At 43.5% G+C, this 19,680-nt stretch overlaps 1 protein-coding gene across 1 annotated transcript in view; it reads left to right on the forward strand.

Annotated features, from left to right (window-relative positions):
- The window catches only part of ETV6 (ETS variant transcription factor 6), a 123,149-nt gene that overhangs the window by 78,776 nt on the left and 24,693 nt on the right, over nucleotides 1-19,680 (forward strand). The window contains exons 3-4 of the mRNA XM_082279851.1: nucleotides 16,197-16,361; nucleotides 19,264-19,398. Of these exons, the coding sequence (XP_082135977.1) occupies nucleotides 16,197-16,361; nucleotides 19,264-19,398 (300 nt within the window). The remainder of the gene's footprint in view (nucleotides 1-16,196; nucleotides 16,362-19,263; nucleotides 19,399-19,680) is intronic.

Consider the following 19,680-nt stretch of genomic DNA (forward strand, 5'->3'; position numbering starts at 1 on the left):
GACCAGGGCCTGATAGTATGAGCTGCTGTAGGTAGGGAAATAAATGTGTTCTGTCTTTCTGTACAAACAGGGCATGAGGCCCACTGGTTTAAAGATAGTTGATATTTTTAAGCTGCCATGAAAAATAAGGCAAGGATTTGTTAGGAAGAACTTCAAAATGCGTTCAAATTTCAGCATGGTCCTTTCCAGAGTAAAAAAAATTGGAATTAAGGTGACACACACGAACACCAAGATAAAAATGTGTGTTTTTAAGAAAGAATTTGACTAAGAGAAGGATGGGTTTTTCAGCCATTTCTTTTCCTGGATGGCAGTTATCCAAGTGAGACACCCCACTAAAATCACTGGAACTGCTCACAGGAATATGAGTTAAACCATGCAGCTCTCAGTGTCTTATTACTTAAACAAGACTTAAATTGATGCAATTTGGTATTCATCTTCCTTTCCACTCTTTACGAGGGTTGCTTTGCAATTTTGCATTTATCTCAATTTTTACAATGCAAGTATGGATATCACTTATACTTTTGTTTAGAATTACTTTTAGTTTGAATGAATGTCAATTGTTTATTTTAAAACAAAAGTAATTAGGAGGCTTTCATTTAAAAGCAGAAAACACACAGCCATTTTGACTGAATGTGAAAGGAGCCTATACAGAGAAAGCAGAATTCTTTTTGCGCTAACAGCACAATTTTCTGTTTCACATTGTGTAAGAATAGAGTTACCAAAATGTACACCAGCTTTTTACAAGAAATGAAAATAAATCAGTGAGTGTTTAACAGAATTAATATTGGGATTAGCTAATATAAGGTTTTCCTAGTGCTTCTCTGGCACGCGGAGAACTTACAGAGTGGAGAGAGAAAGAAAAAGAAGAGGAAAAAAATGTATGCAAAGCCAGTTGAGTAGAGTTATGCAAATGACCTTATCAGGGCAAGCAAAAGGCCTCTCCACCATGCCTGCCAATTCGGAAATAGCAGCTATGGACACACTCAACTCCCTCTTCCTGAGGAGATGCAGCTTTAGTCTGTGATGTTGGCAACCACACCATGAAAGGAGATTAAAAATTGCCTCCTCTTTTATGTCTTTTTAAGAGGTTGACAGAGATGTTAAATGAATCCTGGAGAGGGCAAGCACTCTGATGATATCCCAGTACCATTTTTTCAATTTTATATGGGTTCTAGCAGATGAAGGGAGCAAAGGAACCACTAGGCTTTGACAGGGGTACAGAATTAGTCCCAGATTTCTCTCGAGGCACTGGTATCTGTCTATCCTGACTTCCTTTCTGAAGGGAGAAGGGAAGAAGAAACATTTCCTGCTGTTCAGCCCGACTCAGGCTACCTGGTCAAGGTGTGCTGCTCTCTTTCTCTCGCCTCTTACGATTAAATTCCACTTAAACACAGGAAAGCATCATCTGATCGTACACAGACTTTTCCAAACACCAAAGAGTGTCAAGATTTATGAAGCATTTTGTTAATTAACACAAAAGGAAGGCATTATGCTCTGATATTCTAGGAATCTTTTCTCACCCTTTTAGTGCCTTGCATACTACTCTTAGCACTGCAGCTAAGTTGTCAAGATTACCAGTTACCACTGATTTTCACGGGAGATGCAGACATGCTTTTCAAGTTTGAAAGCCAGTGTTTTCAAAACCTCGAGCAGACACTAACTGGTCTCTCGTTTAACATTCAGCTGGGTGGATTGAATTCATGGTCAATATGACATATTGGTGAGGATTTTTCATAGCTAGGGTTGGACTCAGTTGTCAGGAGGCAACTAGAGGGTACAGTCATATGAAGGGATCGGCTGAAGTGTTAGCTCTGGGTTGGCTGCGCACCCTGAGGCTGCATCCAGTGTGTTAATGCTGCTTTATTCAAGTTGCTGCTTCCCAGGCTTAAAACATAAACTATGTGAGTAGCATTATTTAAGAAAGAGGGCAAAGACTGAAAAAAAACAGTGTGATCTTTTGCCACACTGAACCAGAGGAGCATGCAAAAAAGAAGAAACCAAAATATTTTGTCTTCTTCACCTTGTCCCCATAGTGCAAGAGAGAATGTCCTGGGTGGAGGAATAGGATTTAGTCGAGGTGAATAGTTAGCAGAAACCTGTGTGCATTGGAGCTCCCAGGGTGCAGGGCTGGGGGACCCACCAGCCCAGTGGGAAGCTGCAGGGAGAGGCATTCCTTAGTACCCAACAAAAGCTCCGAGCCTTGAAGGTCCTTCCTGTTGCATGGAGATGGAGACTCTGCCAAAAAACCCCAAAAAACCCTGAGGTCCTTCAAAATGATCAGTGACCTGAATTTGAGAAAGAACCAGAAATTTTGATGCAGAGCAACTGTGCTCCTTCTGTCCCAGTCAGGGTCAGCAGTGCCTCTGCCTCTGTGAGCAGGACCAGCGTGGGCACTGCGCTTGTGTACCTTTGGCAAAACCACAGCAGCAGAAAAGGAACAATGCCTCAAGAAATGCAGGTACTTTGTGTGCAGCTTTGGGCTGAGTTCTCTGCTGATTTGGCCTCTGCCATGAAAACCCCTTCTCTGGACATGAACCCGAAGAGACAGAAGGATGTTCACATACACAGAAAAAATCTTGGTGTGCACTCTTTTGGGCTCTGGCCTAAGTAATGAATGTCTCAGTCCATTCTAGATCCTGTCTTTGTTGTTATGTTTTCAAAACTTCTTTCCTTCAAAGCTAGTTCCTACGTGGGGCTTTAATGCCCCTTCCTGAGAACAACCTGAGTGTCTCAGTATCACTTCTCCAGGTTAGCAGTCGTTAGGATTGCTGTGAGGATGCTGTTTAGCAGTGGAGGCAGTGAAGCGACTGTTGTTCTGCAGAAGGGGGGAAAACAGTAACAGTGCTGTGATTTTTTTGTACAATGCATGCTGCTCACTCCTTACTTTCCTTCTGATAACACCAAGGTATTTATGTGCAAACAAAAGGTTCCTCTTGCCGAGTCAGCCTCCTCCTCCTCCCACCTGATTCCGTCAGCAGAGTTGCAAAAGCGTGACTGTGACAGTGCTAAATGAATAAGGCTGAGGTTGGATTGACAAGAGAAATCTCCTCTTCACACAGTGTGCACACCTCAGGGGTAGTGGCGGGAAGAGGAAGTCTAGAAAAAATACAATATGAGGCATCACAACACATTTTGTTAAAAATCAATCACAGTGCTTCCTTTTGAGAATTAGCCTTCGAGAGAAGTCATGTTTCTGGACCTTAATTAACAAATTTGGTCACAGCAGGGAAGACACGATATTGAACAGGACCAATGGCCATTCCAGCAGCTTCAGAAGAAGATATAAGAAAGAAATACTGTAATTTATTAAGGAATAAGCCAGCTCACAAATAAACCTTTTCTGAATTTCCATTGTTTGGTTATCCAAACACCTAAGTAACAAGAGTGTAAATCTTCTCTGAAACTGCATTAATGTCCTCAGAAACTCTGCATAGTCTCAAACATGGAGGACTTAATTTTCATGAACATTCAGTACTTGGGTCCATATGCTCTGTGTTTATTATCTGCCAGAGAGGTGTGAGACATCTAGTTTGCAGATTTTCTCAGGGCTTCATGGAAAATTTTTGACACTTTGCATTCCCTAATGTCATTTTGTGTGAAATTGCTGAAGAAGGCTTCTCCCACTCCTCAAATTGACAATGTGCCCATGTCTGCATTTTTGCCCCATGCTGTCAGTGCCAAACTTGTTGACCCCATCCATGGGAGGGGGGGAGAGGGGGGAATCACATTAATAAGCAAAGCATTTTAGAAAAGTAGTTTTCCACTTGAAACTTGTTAAGAAGAAAGAAGAGACCTGGGAATGTCAACTTGCTTTGCACTGATGTGCAACAATTAGCTTAGTAATTTCTGTAATGTAGGAATTATAGAAGCAGGCATGAAGGGAAAAGTTAAGGCAACCTGAAAAGTTTGGTTAGAAGGTGTCCTTTCTTCAAAATGTAGTTCACCATCCTTCCCTAATGTTCGTGTTTGCTTCCTACCTTCTTAATTCTCCAGTCTTCCTTTTTTAAAAACTATGTTCCAAGCTTGCAAGTTGGTTGTGACTCAGTCTTCCCAGGAGAGCAAAAACTTGAGATGGTTTGGAAGTTACGATACAAAAGAATGAAGCAAAACTGGTTTGGACTTCGTAAACCGAGCAAGTCCTGAAGCATTGGAAAAATACAAGAGAAATTACTTCATGGAGACACCTCTGTTGCTCTCCTGACTTCATCATCATTGTGATTGTCTTGAGTTTTTGTGAATACAAGTGGTGTATGAACAGACAGACCTATAAATCTGGATTTCTGCAACAGATAAGATAAAATAATTAGACAAATGTCCGTCACAGAGCTGACTGAAATTTGCCAATATACGGTGGAGCACAACTAAGACAATTTTAATTAGATTGGTGAAAAAGTATTTCAACTTTATTTTCCTCAATATCCACATGATTAAGTATATAAGGGCTCCAGTAGTTTCAGTTGGTTCCTGGGGACATGAGCACACCATCGTGCTGTCACTTTGCTTGTATGCTGAATCCCTTCCCTCTCCTGACTGCCCATATTGTAATGTCCTCCAGGCAGGGAGTCCTCCTGCTTCAGTGTCTTATATTACCTGGCACAACCATCAGCCGTGTAAAGAAGCTATTAGATGGTGTTAAATATTTCTGAGAGGTGATATAATTTCATTCTCTTTCCCAATACTTAAACTTATTTAGCCTGCTACCCCTCACCCCTTCAAAAGAGGTGGCTGTTAGTGGGACTGAGAGGGATGAGTTCCTCGCTCCTCCCTGCTATCACAGCTCCACAGCCAATCCCAGCTCAGCTCTGGGGCTCACAGCACACAATGCCTCTCTCGAAGGACAGAGGTCCCCTTTCCCCTGGCATGTTTGCAGTAGTTTGTTGGTGATAGCAAGCACAGGGATGGCCATCGTTCCTGTGGGAAAGGAAGGGTGGGAAGGACAGAAGTCCTGGAGATAGGTTCACTGGTGTTGAGGTCACCGAGTGTCTGTACCACACAATAGAATTATGTGGCGCTAGGAATTGTGAATCTGGGATGATACCAGTTATCCATCATTACTAGGTGTATGCAGCCTCTCTCACTGCACCTTTACAGTGGCAAGAAACCCGAAAAGCAGGATGAGACACAGCCTTCTTGTGATTTAGCTCATCCATGTGTTTTCCTTTTCATTGAAAGCTTGATCCTTTACTGGAACTGCGCAGGTAAATAATTTGCCTCTATTGACATTGCAGTCATTTTTCCACTCTTGGAAGCAAGCCTTTCTCAGTGACATCATCCAGATTAAACTCATGTGATACAGCAAACTCATGCATTATTTTTCAGTGGCATGACATGTTCTGTAACAATAGTGACTGAAGCATTTTCTCTGTTTTCTGTTACCACATCCAGCTGTTATTCTTTTTGCAATTTGCCACCTCCCTGCCAGTTGTGTTGACCTAACTGTTAGTGCAATCCTGCTCTTAATCTGCTCAGAAAGCTGATCTGGGAGAAACCAATGTAGATACATATTTGAATACAGATTATCTCTCTCATCAAGAACACAGCATAGCTCTTCCGCCAAATGCACTGGCACATCAACATGGTGGCCAGAAAACATGACTAAGTCAACACAGTCACTGAACACTACATATTGTCCAAGCTGTCACCTAGGATGAGCTTGTTTGAAGGACGTTGTAGTTACTGCAGACACCCCAGCACTGAGATAGAAATTATCCTAAACAGGATCTTGCATGCTGTCCAAATTGATAAAGTTCATTTCTTATTCCTTGGAAGAGTATTTTCAAGTGGTCCTGAATAGAAGTACTAATGCCTCAACTTCATATGACTTCCATAGACATAATAAGTGCAGGCCAGTTTTTTGGGGGCCCTAATGTGAAAAGTTAGTGGGTATGCTGACTAGCTTCAGAGCAAGCAGGAGTTAAATGCTGGAGAGGAAGCAATTCTCAAGCTGCAGCAAAGATAATCATGATAATTTATCATCTGATAATCAAAGAGCACACACTTAATTCGTTCTCATTATCAATGTATTTCAAGCACAAGTACCTCAGTACAAGAGGCCTTTCTGTGCACAAGTTGCACTGGAAGGTTAAAGGGCCCCATGGAAATGTGATGCAGTTACTTCTCCTGAATGGGTGATGTGTTGTAGTGCAGTTTGGAGGCCATCTCAGTGGCCTCCTTGTCCCCTGAATGTGGAAAAGGGCCCCTGGCATCTAGAGCTGTTCTTTTAAACACTTCACCTTGCTCTAGGACAGCAGTGTCTTCTTGGAGAAATGACTGACAGTTTGTAAGAGCTGTAGGGATTTGGTTCATTAAGTAACCATCAAGAAATGAAGCTAAATCTGGAGTTTTTAATCATGTCAGAACTCCAGTTTGCAGCATCTTGGGAGCGAGAGATATCTGCAGCCTGCTAAGAGTGGGCTTTTCCCTCCAAAGATGTGGTTCAGAACTAAGCACAGTGTGCAGTGTCCAAAGTTGTAATTTGTACAGTTTCCACCAGTAATTTAATATTTAATGTCACCTGAAGACAGGTCTTTGCATAAAGCACAGAAGAACTCGTGTACTGGTGTGTTGAAGCAGGCTGTCATAGCCCTCCTGCATTAGGGCTCTGCAGAGAATGCCTGCATGGGCAAGACATCCAAAAGCAAAATCAGTTACAGTAAAAGTATGACATACTTTTACCACATGCTGGTGGTAATTTTTTTTCTACGGTGATTTGCTTAATGATTACAGGCAAAGTAAGCCATGGTTCTGGGCTGTGCTGCCAAAATCTGCTTTTACAGTAGCAGCACAAGTGCAGCTGCAGCTCATGAGCCTTGGAGCCCCAGTGCGGAGGAAGCCAACAGATGACATCTTGCTGTTACTGCATAGACTGTTCTGTAGTGGAGCTGGCCTCACATTCCCTGGAAACAGCCTGGAAAACATGCTCTTTGTGTACACACTCCCCCCTCCCCAGCTCTCACAGTCACAGTTGAGTAAGGAAACAAAGTCCCAGCCAAAATTCCTCAAGGGAAAGGGACCCAACTTCTTCAGGATGTGAGCCTCTGAGAACAAAATCTCCCTGTGAGAAAAAGGCAGCTTCTTAATACAGAGGATTATAAAGTTGTTGGTGGTGTTTTGTTAATATATGAAACTGAGATTTCAAAACTTTCCACTTGATTCAGCTGTACTAAAAGGACTTCCGGACCTCTCTCTTACAAAACTGTAGGATCTCTTTAAATTTGCAGTCATCAGGAGATCAAGGTGACGTAGCTGATGGTAGGTTAAAGTGATATATTGCTGAAAGGAACCATCTTAATTTTAGGCAGCTGTATTCATTGCAGCTAGCAACTATTTCTTCAGTTTTTCGTATCTTTCAGCAGTGTTGATCAGGTACCTAAACCTGTAGCTTCCAGTTCTGTCGCCAGCATTACTGCCACATACTGTAAGCCTGGTAATAATCTGAGTGCTCTGCTCCACTGTACAGCAATTAGGCAGCAGGCAAAAGACTTAAGTAAAACCGTATGTAGGTCAAGACTACCAAGATCAATTTATTTCTGATTACTTACAAATCTTCAACACCTCAGCCCGAGATTGTGTTAAAAGAAAGAAACAGCACGTATTGGCAGTTCATTCTAATATGGGGTTGGGTTGTTTACCTTAAAATTACTGTTGCCAGGATGCATCAAATAATTGATACAAGAAGTGGGAAGGGAAAGTAGGTGTTAAGGATGTAAAGATGCTGTGCATGTGTCCAGTTCTAAAGAGGAGCAGAATAGAGTTCCTGGATTTGATCCCTCGGTGTATGGGCAGGCATCCAGTGCCTTTGTGCCTCCCATCTATAAAACAGATATAACAATCTAATTTGTCTGCAGTTGAAAGGCACTGTGCAGTGTAAATGTGCAAGTGTTACTAAGTATCAGCAGTGGCCATAGCTAGTGCAGAAAAATTGTAAAGAATGTTTATTAGACCTAGAATTTTGACCTGGATTAAGATTAAATTGGTTTGAAACAATAAAGAGTTGCTGAGAAGAAAATGAAAGTTTTTGTAATCCCTTGACTTCTGCTGGCAAAACTGTTTGCTTCTGATAGCGTTGTCTCTTGAGCTAGCTACCCTGTGACATTGTCAGGGCTCAGCTGCTCTTGTTTAGGATATAGTTTTTGCACATACAAGGAAAAAACCAACAGAAGACATTTCTTTCAGCTCCTTTTGGAAGGGAGCAGTAGGAAAGCAATGTCTGCTCCATGGACAACAGCCAAAAATTGGTTGAGAAGAGGTCAGGAGTAGATTAAGACTGTAACTGGGAGCAGGTCCAAGCCAGCATTTCCCCCCTCCCCATCCCACTGCCACTGCTGGTGTTGCACTGGCTGCTGTGGTAGGAATGCCATGGTGTGGCAGCCGTGGGAGCGGTGGAGCGGCTGCTGGCAGCCAGGCAGTGTCCTGCTGTCCATGGCTCACTGACCCCTGCTACACTCTGGCCTTCTCTGAACGTGCTGCCCAGATGGAAAAAGCCAGCCTTCACCCTGCCCTGGAAGGAGAGCTCTTGTTAGGCTTCTAGGAAGGTTTTGCAAACAACATGAAAGGAAGCTGGAGCTGTCTGCGGAGTTCTCGAAAGCTCTTGGACATGGCTCATGGAATGAGTGCCTGGAAAACCCGCTGGTCTTTTCATCACCTCTGTGGTTGCTCACTTCTTTGGTAGCTTTTCCCTTTCAGAACCTCAAATCCTGGCCACTTCAACATACAAACCAGCACCATTATCTAGACTGGTTTGTCATGGCGTGGGTAAATACTGTTTCAGGCCACAAACAGCCTGTCGGCAGCAGGTAGGCTGCTCCAGCATTGTAACATTTTCTATTTCTGACTAATCCCAAAGGGGGGCAGTGCACAGGGGATGGCAGGCTGCATCCTAATATCCACTTACTTCTATAGGTTCGCTCTGGATGATGCAGTGGAAACAGAAGGCAGACAAACGGTTGCTATGGGTCAAATACTGATCTCAGTTGTAAGAAACGCAGCACAACTGGCCACATTAAACTATTGGGATTGCTCTAGAGGCTTTAGTCTGACATCAGGTACAACTCCAAGCACTTCATGAATTGGTCAGCAGCGTTCAGGGTCTTTTCTGGACTTGCTGGGCGCGGGGGTCTTACACATAGCTGAGTAATTTTGTCTGAGAGAGTTATTTCATTTACTAACCTGTCTCTACATAGACAAGAGGTTGGTATAGAGTGAGAAAGAATATGTTCTTCATTTTGAATTCTGTTAAGTGTGGCTTCAAATTTTGTGGGGTTTTTGTACCGGTGACTTCATCTGCCGTCATTAATCAGTGAGCTGTCTAAGCCCAGCAAGCTAATTTAGAGTCCTGCTTGTGCATTTGATCAGCAAATGCAAACCATGTGTAATGTCAGCAGGTCACGCGAGGTGATGGAACATGGGATTTTCGCCTCAGTTCCAGAAAGGGCCATAGTTGCTTCCAGGAAGCTGAGCTTGGCACTGGGTGTGGGCAATTGAAAAGATTTATTTCTCTGCATGAGACCTCATTCTAATCGAGCATTTTCCAATCAATATGTTTCTTACAGACTTTCCAAAGGCTGCATTAGGAAAGCAATTTTATTTATTTTATGACCCTGAAGCCCTGAGGGATTCAGATGTCTCAGCTTCCCAGGGTCTCTGTACAGACAGTGAGAGGAGAAGGGCTGGGTAACAGGGCACCACACCAGCAAAGTCAGCATGGCAGAAACCAATGGCAGAGCTTCACTGGGTTGGTTTCTGCAGATGTCTGCACACATGGAGGCCCCAGAGCAGGCACAGTGCATGGTGCATTACCTGCACTTGTGCTCTACCTCTAATACCTTGTTCAACAGGACACCAGGAGAAGTAAGCCTGTGCCTTTTATTTCAGATTACTACTGAAAAAACGGTTTCGCCCTCTGTTCCCAGCAGTGTAGGAGGTTCCCCAAAGCCTTGTCATTCTGATTACAGGCACTCTTCAGATGTAAGGATGTGCAAACCTCACTTGTGGTCTCTTTTCCTGCCTGCCACACAACTCCTCTGTTCCCTATCCAATTGTTTTTTCCTCAACAAGACCTGTAAAGGGACATTTTCATCTGCTGCCATGCATTTCCTTTGTACCGGTTCACACTCACCTCCCAAATAATTCTCTCAGAGGATTAGCCAGGATTCACCTTTTCATTTTCTACCTTTGCTTATCTCTGGGGCTGGAAGTGCAGAGCCGGCTCTCTGCTGTAGGATGAGACAGTCCCTGCAACCCAACAGCGGTGATTAGCCACTGCTTCTCCACTGCCTGGGTCAAGGGGCACCTGCTGCAAAGAGCAAGTGGTCAGGCACATCACTGCACACCAGACTTCTGTCCCCTGCTCGTAACAGCAAGTGCACAGACCACCAGCAGTACAGGATTTACAGGCAGGGCTACATCTTCCACATGTATGCTAACCCCAGATCAGTCCCAGAGGGCACTTACTTACACGCTCCATCTGCATGGGAATAGCTAGGCATGCCACGGATTTCTGTCACCTCTGAGGAACTGGAAAGACTTCCCAAGAAAGAAGATCCTTACCCTTCCTGCCTTTATCTTCCATGGCAGTGATAGTTCTGAAGAACTGCCAAGCACCCTGTGGATGCTGAGTGATTTGGGGAAGTCACTTGGGGTAAGAGATGGATGCAGCAGCCCCAGCAGAGAAAGCACAGAATTGCTGCCGCAGGAGGACCTCAGTGCCCAGCCTGGCCCTCAGTTTGGGAAGCCCTTGAGCGTGAGCCCACGCTGCTGTTCAGCTCAGTGCAGCCCTGCTGGGGAGCAGCGTGGTGGTGGTGGTGGTTCTGTCACGTCTGAGCACGATACCAGAACAGGGCCCCTGGTCTGCAGCAACAATCCGTGACTCTGAACAGGGAACCGGAGAGCAGCACACACAGCACCAGGGCAGTGTTGAACTGGAGTAGTCTGAAGCAGCTGTGCAGCATTTTGCACTCCAGAGCATTTCAGATGTTAACTGGCAAAATCTCATGACACCTCTTTGCATTTTGGTAGTCCAGCATTCCAAAGATGCGAGACAGGAAGGGACTTTAAAAAGTTTCTCTGGCAGAGCCTGAGAAAAGGATTTAAATCTAATTATATGTTTTTCTTCCAGACTGCATTGCCTTAATGCAGAAATTAAGACCAAAACACAACCTCATTCACCTCTCCTGCTTGACATACACCATCATATGCAGAGACACATATTATGCTTTACAGGTAACATGGAAAAATTTTGTTAATAACAAAGAAAGAGAGCATCAGTTCCTAAAGAGTTACTTGGTAGGAGACATTCAAGTGTTCTGAACTTTTCCATCATCACTTTCCCACTAAAGGCTCAAAGTAGCTGCAGACATGAGCTGGTTTCCCTGATGCTGCCAGTGACGATGCATCTGTCCCTGGGTGTTTGGGAACCAGCTGCTGATTTGCATGCACTGGCCCCTTTGCTGTTTGCCCAACCATGCTAAGTAGTTTTTGGCGTGGGAGTGTGAACAATTCTGTCTGCCCTGCAGAAAGCAGAGATAAATGAGAGGTCTGTCTTTACCCTCTTCTCACATCATCATCCTGCCTGCCAGGCAGCCAGGCGTGAGGATGGAGAGCATAGCTGAAGTGGAACAAAAGTTAGACGAAACTTACTATGAATGCTGTTTCCATCGTGCTTGTTGTCCTGTGGCTGTGTCCTCATCTCGAAACTAAAGCAGAACAGCAGCTTTCAGTGGTACTGTGTATCACATTTTGCACTGGATTTGTGTCCTCAGATTGTTCCAAAATGAGTCAAGGTGGAAACAGCCTGTGGTACATTATACTAAACATTTTAGGTATATGTGTTGCATACACTGAACATAACAACTCACACTGTAAAATGCATACTCTGTCTTCCAAACCAAAGGAGTTGCTGAGTGCAAGTGCTTTGCAAGATTCAAGGTTGGCTACATCTCTTCAAAAAACAAACTCATAACCCCACTAGAAGTCCGTGGTCAAGTGAAAAGATTGCTGGTGATGTAGTTCTAAGTGCAAAGGTTGTACTATCTGAGCAGAGTGCTCTGTTTTTCTGACCTCAAAACCTTACCGTGCTTCAGTTTCCTGAGGGGCTCTGTCAGAAGAAGTGAACTCTTCAGAGACCATCAGTCTGAACTCTTCAACAGGCCAGTACATTCCTGTTTGTGCCCATGTCTGTCGGTGTTTAACAGGTTTACTGGCTACTTCTAAGTGTAAATTACCCCATCAGCCCCTCTCCATTGAACTTTGCTTTGCTGCTTAAGAATAGAAAGGAACAAGAGTGGATTTCTTCTGCACTCAGGATGGTTACCAGCTTGTGCCCTGCAGCATGAGAATTGATCATTCTCGTAATTTATAAGGTAGCCAGAGTAACAGGTGTTAGAAACAGGACTTCAGGTATGGAATATGCTGCAGAAGTAGATAATCTATTAAGACACCAGTGCCCCAGCCTGCAGCGTTAGAAAGGTGAGCACGGATTTTATTCCCTGTTTAATGCATATGAAGCTGTCAGTTTATAAACATGTCAATAAATTATTCTGTTTTACTCTGCTGGAGGTGGTGCTTGGAAACTGTCAGAAGACAGACAATACACTGGATCTCCCAGAGCCAGATTTCGATGGTTTGCACAGCTTTGTCTGCTTTCAGCTATTGAGTTCAAGAAGTTGTTGTTGTTGTTTATTTTTGTGATACACAGATAGGGAGACCATGATGGGGAATGTTGCCAAATTTCAACCAGAAGAGCAAAGGCAGAGATGGGAGCAGAGCCAGGTCTGACTCTCAGGTCAAAATTCACCCTGGTGGAGTCCATGGCCACCAAGAGATCAGTGTGGGAGAAAGGCAGCATCCCCCATGTCTGATCTGCACCTAGTGAAAGCAGCAAAACCTTCACACTGATTTCAGCAGTCAGTTCAGCAGGCAAAACTCTGCCCTCATTTTGCAACACAGCTCTCACTTTCCTCACTTTATTCTGCTTAGTAAATACCTTTGTTAGTTGAAGACAGTGCTGTTAGCTTTTGCAGAGAATAAAACCAGAGAGATAAAAAGAGCCCATTTTCTTCCACTGTGGGCATGACAATAAAAGCAGATGGAGAGAGGAAAATAAGAAACAGCATCCAAAGAAGAAAAATAGTATAAGTGGGATTAGGTTTTCTTTCATGGACAGTACAGGAAACCATTTTCAGGACCTACTGATAGCAATGTACATTGTGCTGTAAAATCCCTTCAGTTGCAAAGCCAACCATCTCATGACCTTGTTTTCACAAAACCAACTACTTCTTCTTAAGAAGGGTCAAAGAAGGTGGCATTGAAGTTTAGTAAATGCTATACTGCTCATGAAAGAATTATTTTTTGAATGACAGTTTCTGAAGCACTTTCAGCAACACTGCTGTGCACCCTTAGAAAAGACTCCTGTGACTGAACTGGTTCAGCCTCACAAAACAAATGGGCATGTGGCGGGGGCATGTTTTTTTGAGAAACTAACTTCCCAGGAGAGCAGCAGGGCAGGAAGGGAGGGAAGTGAGAGAATAAGAGATCCATCTAGGGAAAAGCAGTTTACTTATTTTATGGCACCTTATGTTTTCCAAACACAATGTATTTTAATTATGGGATTACCCCAGGGGTGGAGTGATGTGGCACATCCACCTACTCAGTTTAGCCATAGCCAAACTGAATTAGAGTTGCCTGCTGATTCTCAGTAATTTCAAGTCAAGTGGTCCTAGGTCATATTACTTTGGGGCTTTTCTCACAAGTTTTAGAGGTGCTGCTGAAACCCAGCAGAGACCTCATTTGCAGTGTGAAGTGTTGGGTCTGTTTCAGTTGCCAGCACAGCTCATGGGGCTTATCCCAGTCTGTGTAACTTATTTGGCTGTTCTGGGTCTAGCACTGATCAGTCAAAAGCTCTCTTTGGACATGGTACTTTTGTACTAGTTAGACAGAAGACAAAAATTAACTGTCACCTGCACGTGGGAAATGTTGATCTGTGTTTGTAAAGGGAGTGAGTTACTACATTGTTATCTATAAGGGAGCACACTCCTCATGTGAAGTTATTGTACAACTCTGTCCTTGTCAGCCCGATTTTCACAGTGATGTTTTCTTTTGTTTCACTTTCTGGTGAAGTATACATCAGAAGTCTGGTTAGATTTCTACATGACAGTTCTCCTTTGGGCAATTTATTACTTGTATGGCATGGCAGAGAGAGAGGCAAAAGAAACCACGCATGAGTATTTCAAGCACTCCTCAGATGGTCTTTTCAGACCCTTTCATATGTTGTGGTCTGTCTGCATCATGTCTCACTTCTTTCTCTTTTAGCTACAGCAGCAGCCTGAGGTCTGGAGTGTATTTTCTGCAGGAATAGCCCTTTATTCAGCAGAAGATAAACCTCACTCTGGCATTTTAGATGACAGTTTCCATGTCTCTGAGCAAATCTACACCTCACCCCAGTCCCTTCAAAAAGAAAGGTCCTACCGAAAACTCTGACCTCAATAAGCAGACCCTAATTCATAGGGGGAAGACAATTTACTTAATAAATAAATAAAGGCTACCACTTGTTTCTGTAGTACAATAGTATGCTACAGTTGAAAGCCAATGGAAATTCTTGCTACTGCCATGCAGACATCCCTTCCTTAGGTCAGCTCTGACCCTTTCTCAGGCACAATCTCAATTCCTCTTCAGACAAAGATTCATTTCTGTATGCAGCTGTGGCTCTGGGACTTTCCAAAGCTGTTGTCTGGGAATCTGGCAAAGCAGCAGAATGCAACTCACTTCATGTTACCTCTTGCTAAAACAGAAATAAAAGGGTTGCCTATCTGTTAAAGAAGTAAAAACCAAATCAAAACAAGAGTGGTACATCTCTCCCAGGCTTCTTTTAGTGCTTGGTAGGAGGAGGGTAATCAGATCTCAGAGAATGGTGTGCCAGGAAGGAAATTTCTTCCCATGTGCAGCATACAATCAGCCAGGTGCAATACAAGGAAGGGAGGTTCATCTTCCTCTGAAGCATGAGGTACTGGCTCCTGCCAGAGGCTGTGTACCAGAGATCTGATCAGATATGGCAAATTTTATGTTCCTATGCACAGTGGGTAAGCTTTGTAGTAAGTCAAACAATGAGTCATCTCACAAGGGGGAAAGGAAAATAAAGCTTTTGTTGCCCAGTGGATTGGAGATAATCTCTCTACTTGGTTATAAACAGCTCTTCACCATGCTGCCTTCTCTCCAGGGGAAGGAAGCTATTTTAAATTGTGTGTAAAATTGTCATACCTCCTAAGCTTCTCTGCCTGGGCCCAATAAAGGTAGCAGGCAAAATATCTTTGATGGTAATGTGGTTGGGCCTCTGTGAGTAAACACAATAGCCTAGGCTGTATAAGCTGTACGAGCTGGTTGGCAGAAAGGGAATGCCAGATTCTCCTTGGCACCCTGGAAAATCTGTGCCCAAACCAAATATCCCTACTATTTTACTAAAAAATGCTATACCCTCTTACATGGACATAGTTACACTGGTAATATTTTATAGCTATACAGGAAACACAGGCTAAAGCAGTGCCAAAGGTGGCACAGTCTTGTCCCTGGCTTTCCTCTCCCTTGTGGGAATGGCACCTGCTCATGGAATGGCACCTGGAGGAGGGGTGGGCCTGTCTGAATACACCTCTCTCAACAACACATGTGCTGATAATCACACTGTTACAGGGGCTGTGTTTCAGTAGCTCTTCCTTACAGACCCCACCCCAGCCACCCAGAGAGAAGCCATGGCTCTCTTGGATTTGGCAACTTTTCATTATTCTTGATCCATGAATGTACAAGGGGTGTGAAGAGAGAGCACACCTCTCTTCCATGAATGGATTGGATGGCACTGAGGACTTTGCCTGCTGCCTGCTCTGCACATCAGATGGAACAAGTGGAGGAAAATCCTTTTGCACAGTGAAATCCTGGAATGAAATAATGTCCTGTGAGCTTTCTTCAGGATGCTGAGGCAGTTCTTGTTTCTCAATATATCAGAGATAAACCAAAGTGCCTAAAATAACAAAGTATTTCGCAGTCCAGTGCTTAGAGTAATCCTGCACCAACATGACATTCCTCTCCTACACTTTCCCCTGAGCCTTTGTACGTTATGCTGTGGGGAGAAGGGGTGGATTCAGTGATGTTTGCCTGTGTTCCTGTGCTTCGTCTCCATCCAGTAACAGAACCATGGTCTCTTTCTGGCACAGGTTTGCAGCCGGTTTACTGGAGCAGGGAAGATGTGGCACAGTGGCTCCGGTGGGCGGAGAAGGAGTTTTCCTTGAGGCCCATTGAGAGCAACACCTTTGAGATGAACGGCAAAGCTCTGCTGCTCCTGACCAAAGAGGACTTTCGATACAGGTCCCCTCATTCAGGTGAGGATTATTTACACAAGCTGTGATTGGAAAGAGAGGAAGCTGCAACAAAAGCTGAAGAGGGTCAAAGGAGGAAACAGTCACCTTTGCTGGGGTGGACTGGGAAAGGGAGGGCAGAGACAGTTGTATGAGGCAAGGAAATCCTGATACACCTGAGTTGTAGGCATATTTGAATGCAAATTCAAACTCAAACATCCAACCTGTTTATAGTTAAAACTCCCTGCAGAGCTCTGGCAGCATTTTGTGACTTCCAGCTCTTCCCTGTAAAGGCTTATCTGTTCACAGACCCAACTACAGCAGCAAGTTAATCAAGTGCTCCAGACTCTTTAAGCAGACCATATTAGCATTTTGTCTCACAGTTGTCTTGGCTGAGGTGCTGCTAAAAGTGACTGCAAAACTCCTTCCTTGGGGGCTTTGCCTCTATTTAACAGCCCCTGTGGGTTTTGCTTTACTTTACCGTATTCTCACATGTGCTGGAGTCCAGCCACAGCACAGACAGGTGTGCAAATCAGTCTGCCTATTGCTCAAATTATGTCTTCATTGATTCACAAAGGAGATTTAGAAATGTGTGTGTTGCCTGCCTGTATTTGTATCCCCTGTGGTCTGTGTGCTCCAATTTTACAGTCAGAGTAAGCCTCTGCCCTCCTTTGTCAGGGGTGTTTAACTAAATATGAGTTGCAGGTGCTTTTTTTTATGACCATATGAGGTACTCCTGTTAAATATGAAGGCTTGCACTTCAATCACTATAGGTGATCAAAGAGCTTGGACCAAGTGGTGACAGAATTGCTGTGAGGAGGCTTCCAGTGCAAGGCTCACAAGGTGCAGGAGTACAGCTGGTGCTGCTTGGATCCAGTTGATAATCAAGCTGTGGGTCTAATTCTGCACCAACCTGCTTGGTCACTCTCCACAACCATCCTCCTGCAGAATCTGTCTCACAAAATGTTGCTTATGTTTAGTGTATATAAACTTTTTAAAGTGTGTGCTTCAAGTCCAGGACTAATTTTTTATGGAAGAAGAGTCCAAACATTAATGTCTGTTGTCACTGTACTACCTTAGTGAGAACTGATGCCTAGAAATGTCTTCTTTTTTTTTTTTTTTTAATTCTGGTACACCACTTGGAATTATTTCCTTAAAAATTAGCCCTGCTTGAAGCAAAAGGAGTATTGAAAACAGGGATGTGGGCAAGGACTGCAAGGGACACCTTTATGTATGTGGTCTGCAACTCCCCTTCCTGCCTGCAAGATATGCCCCTACTCTTCCCCTTGTGTGCTGTGAGGGCACACTTGAAATAAGCAGGATTAAAAATGTTTGTAGGCTGGAAATAGTGTTCCCAGTGAAGAGCCTCTGACTTGCAAAATCTCACTTTATTCAGAAGGTTAAGATGAATTTGGAATGAAGTAATCCAGCTGAAGGCCTTCTCCCTTGCATTTTGTCTCTTCCTTCTCTCCAGGTATTCCCCACTGATAATAAACCTTGTGGAGGATATCTGAGTCAGTCCCTGGAAATTTAGATAACTGTAGGTAAAGGGACATTACCTCAGCATTTCCCAGAATTGAATGTACGTGAAATTTAAGAACTGTGAAATAATGTTTTCCACAGAGGCATTAAGTTTTTCCAGACTGAGGCCACACGAAAGCTGTATCGTTTCCCCTCATGGTTAAAGCAGGAGAAGGGCATCCACTCTCACATTCTTGCCAGTAAAGGGCTCACAGCCCCACAGCTGTTCTGTTCAGGGCTGCCCAGGGAAGGGAGGCAGCAGAGGAGGGAGGGAGGGATTGCCAAACGCTTTTCACCATCTTAACATTGCTGCATCTGGGTGATGCAGAAGTCTCAGCTATTTCATTAGGTAAAAAAAAAACCAAACAAACGCAGACAGCTTTATGGACGTTTTCACCAGTCTGTCAGGCCAATCAAAAGAGGTACAAATTTGCTACCTTATTGCTCAGAGTGTTACAGCACTAGTTATTTATGATTATGCCACCATTGCATTCAGTGATGAAAATTATGTGGTAAAATCACTTTTTAGAGTTTCATGTAACTGGGTGCTCAAGGCTTTGTTTTTAATTAGGTTTTCAGGTATTACAATCACCTTTTAAAAATGCCCTAAAGTCACTGCTGAGACAGTAAAAGCACCCAAGATGTTAAAAATAAAGGAAGCTGAACTATGGAAAGCAGTACAGCTTTAACTGTTTCACACCGAGAAACTCAAGTTGCCCACAAATAGAGTATTGGCAGTTTACAGAGACAAGGGACAAATGGTGCACAGCTTACAATCTCATAGAAACAACTACTAAAAAAACCTCATGTTTGAGAAAACTCTCCCAGAAAATCTAAGGTTTCCTAAGTGAAACTTCACTAACTTCCTTTTCAGATAGTGTGTAATCGTTGCAACCTGTTCCTCTGTAATATGAGCAGTGACAAACAGAAGAGAGCAGGCAGAATGAAAAGTCAACAGACTTCCTACCCTGTGATGTACAATTTCACTTTGAAATGTGCAACCAGTTACACCAGACAAAATGCATAAGTACCTATGTGCTTTGTGTAGATGTTGGAATAAGGTCATCCATACAAGATGTAATTTATAAAAGGCACAAAATAAGCAGTTAGTCCATTGGTCTCCTGGATATTGCGGTGTTATGTTCCATTAAGGACAGACACAGCAATTTTGGTGCCAGGGAATGTCGTTCTGTTTTGCCACAGTCACACTCAGAGGTGTGATCTGCCTTTTTTTCCTTTCAGAGGAGAACTTTGCATAGCAGTGAAATGCAGGATTTTACTGCTAGCATTTTTGGGTCTGAAAATAGCACCCAGGAGCCATGAATTTGTGCATCAGATGGCTAAATGAGTCTTCTCATCAGTTATGTACATTTTCATTTCCTTTTTCCTGCTGTGTGTCTTTTAGGTGATGTTTTGTATGAACTCCTTCAGCATATCCTGAAGCAAAGGAAAGCTCGTATGCTCTTCACACCTTTCTTCCACCCTGGGAACTCTATCCATGCTCAGCCAGAGGTCATACTGCACCAGAATCATGATGAAGGTAACTCTGTCTCATTCTTACAGCAGCTGCCATTACAGAGGCGAGTAGGAATTATGCCATTTTCCTGCTCCAAAGTTACTAAAATAAAGCTGTTCTTCTCCCTCTGTCTCCATAGCTTTGGAACAATCAAATGGTCTAGTGAGTCAACAAGCCCTTCTCCATTTATCTTCTATAATTTTGTTCTGTTTCCAAAGCATCTTTAAAAGCTATGTCAGATACAGATTAAAAAGCAGAAAGTTTTATTGACCCTATTGATTCATTTTTCCTCACACCCAGTTAGGT

The sequence above is a fragment of the Coloeus monedula genome (assembly GCF_965178545.1).
Source record: "Coloeus monedula genome assembly, chromosome: 4".
Taxonomy (NCBI): domain Eukaryota; kingdom Metazoa; phylum Chordata; class Aves; order Passeriformes; family Corvidae; genus Coloeus; species Coloeus monedula.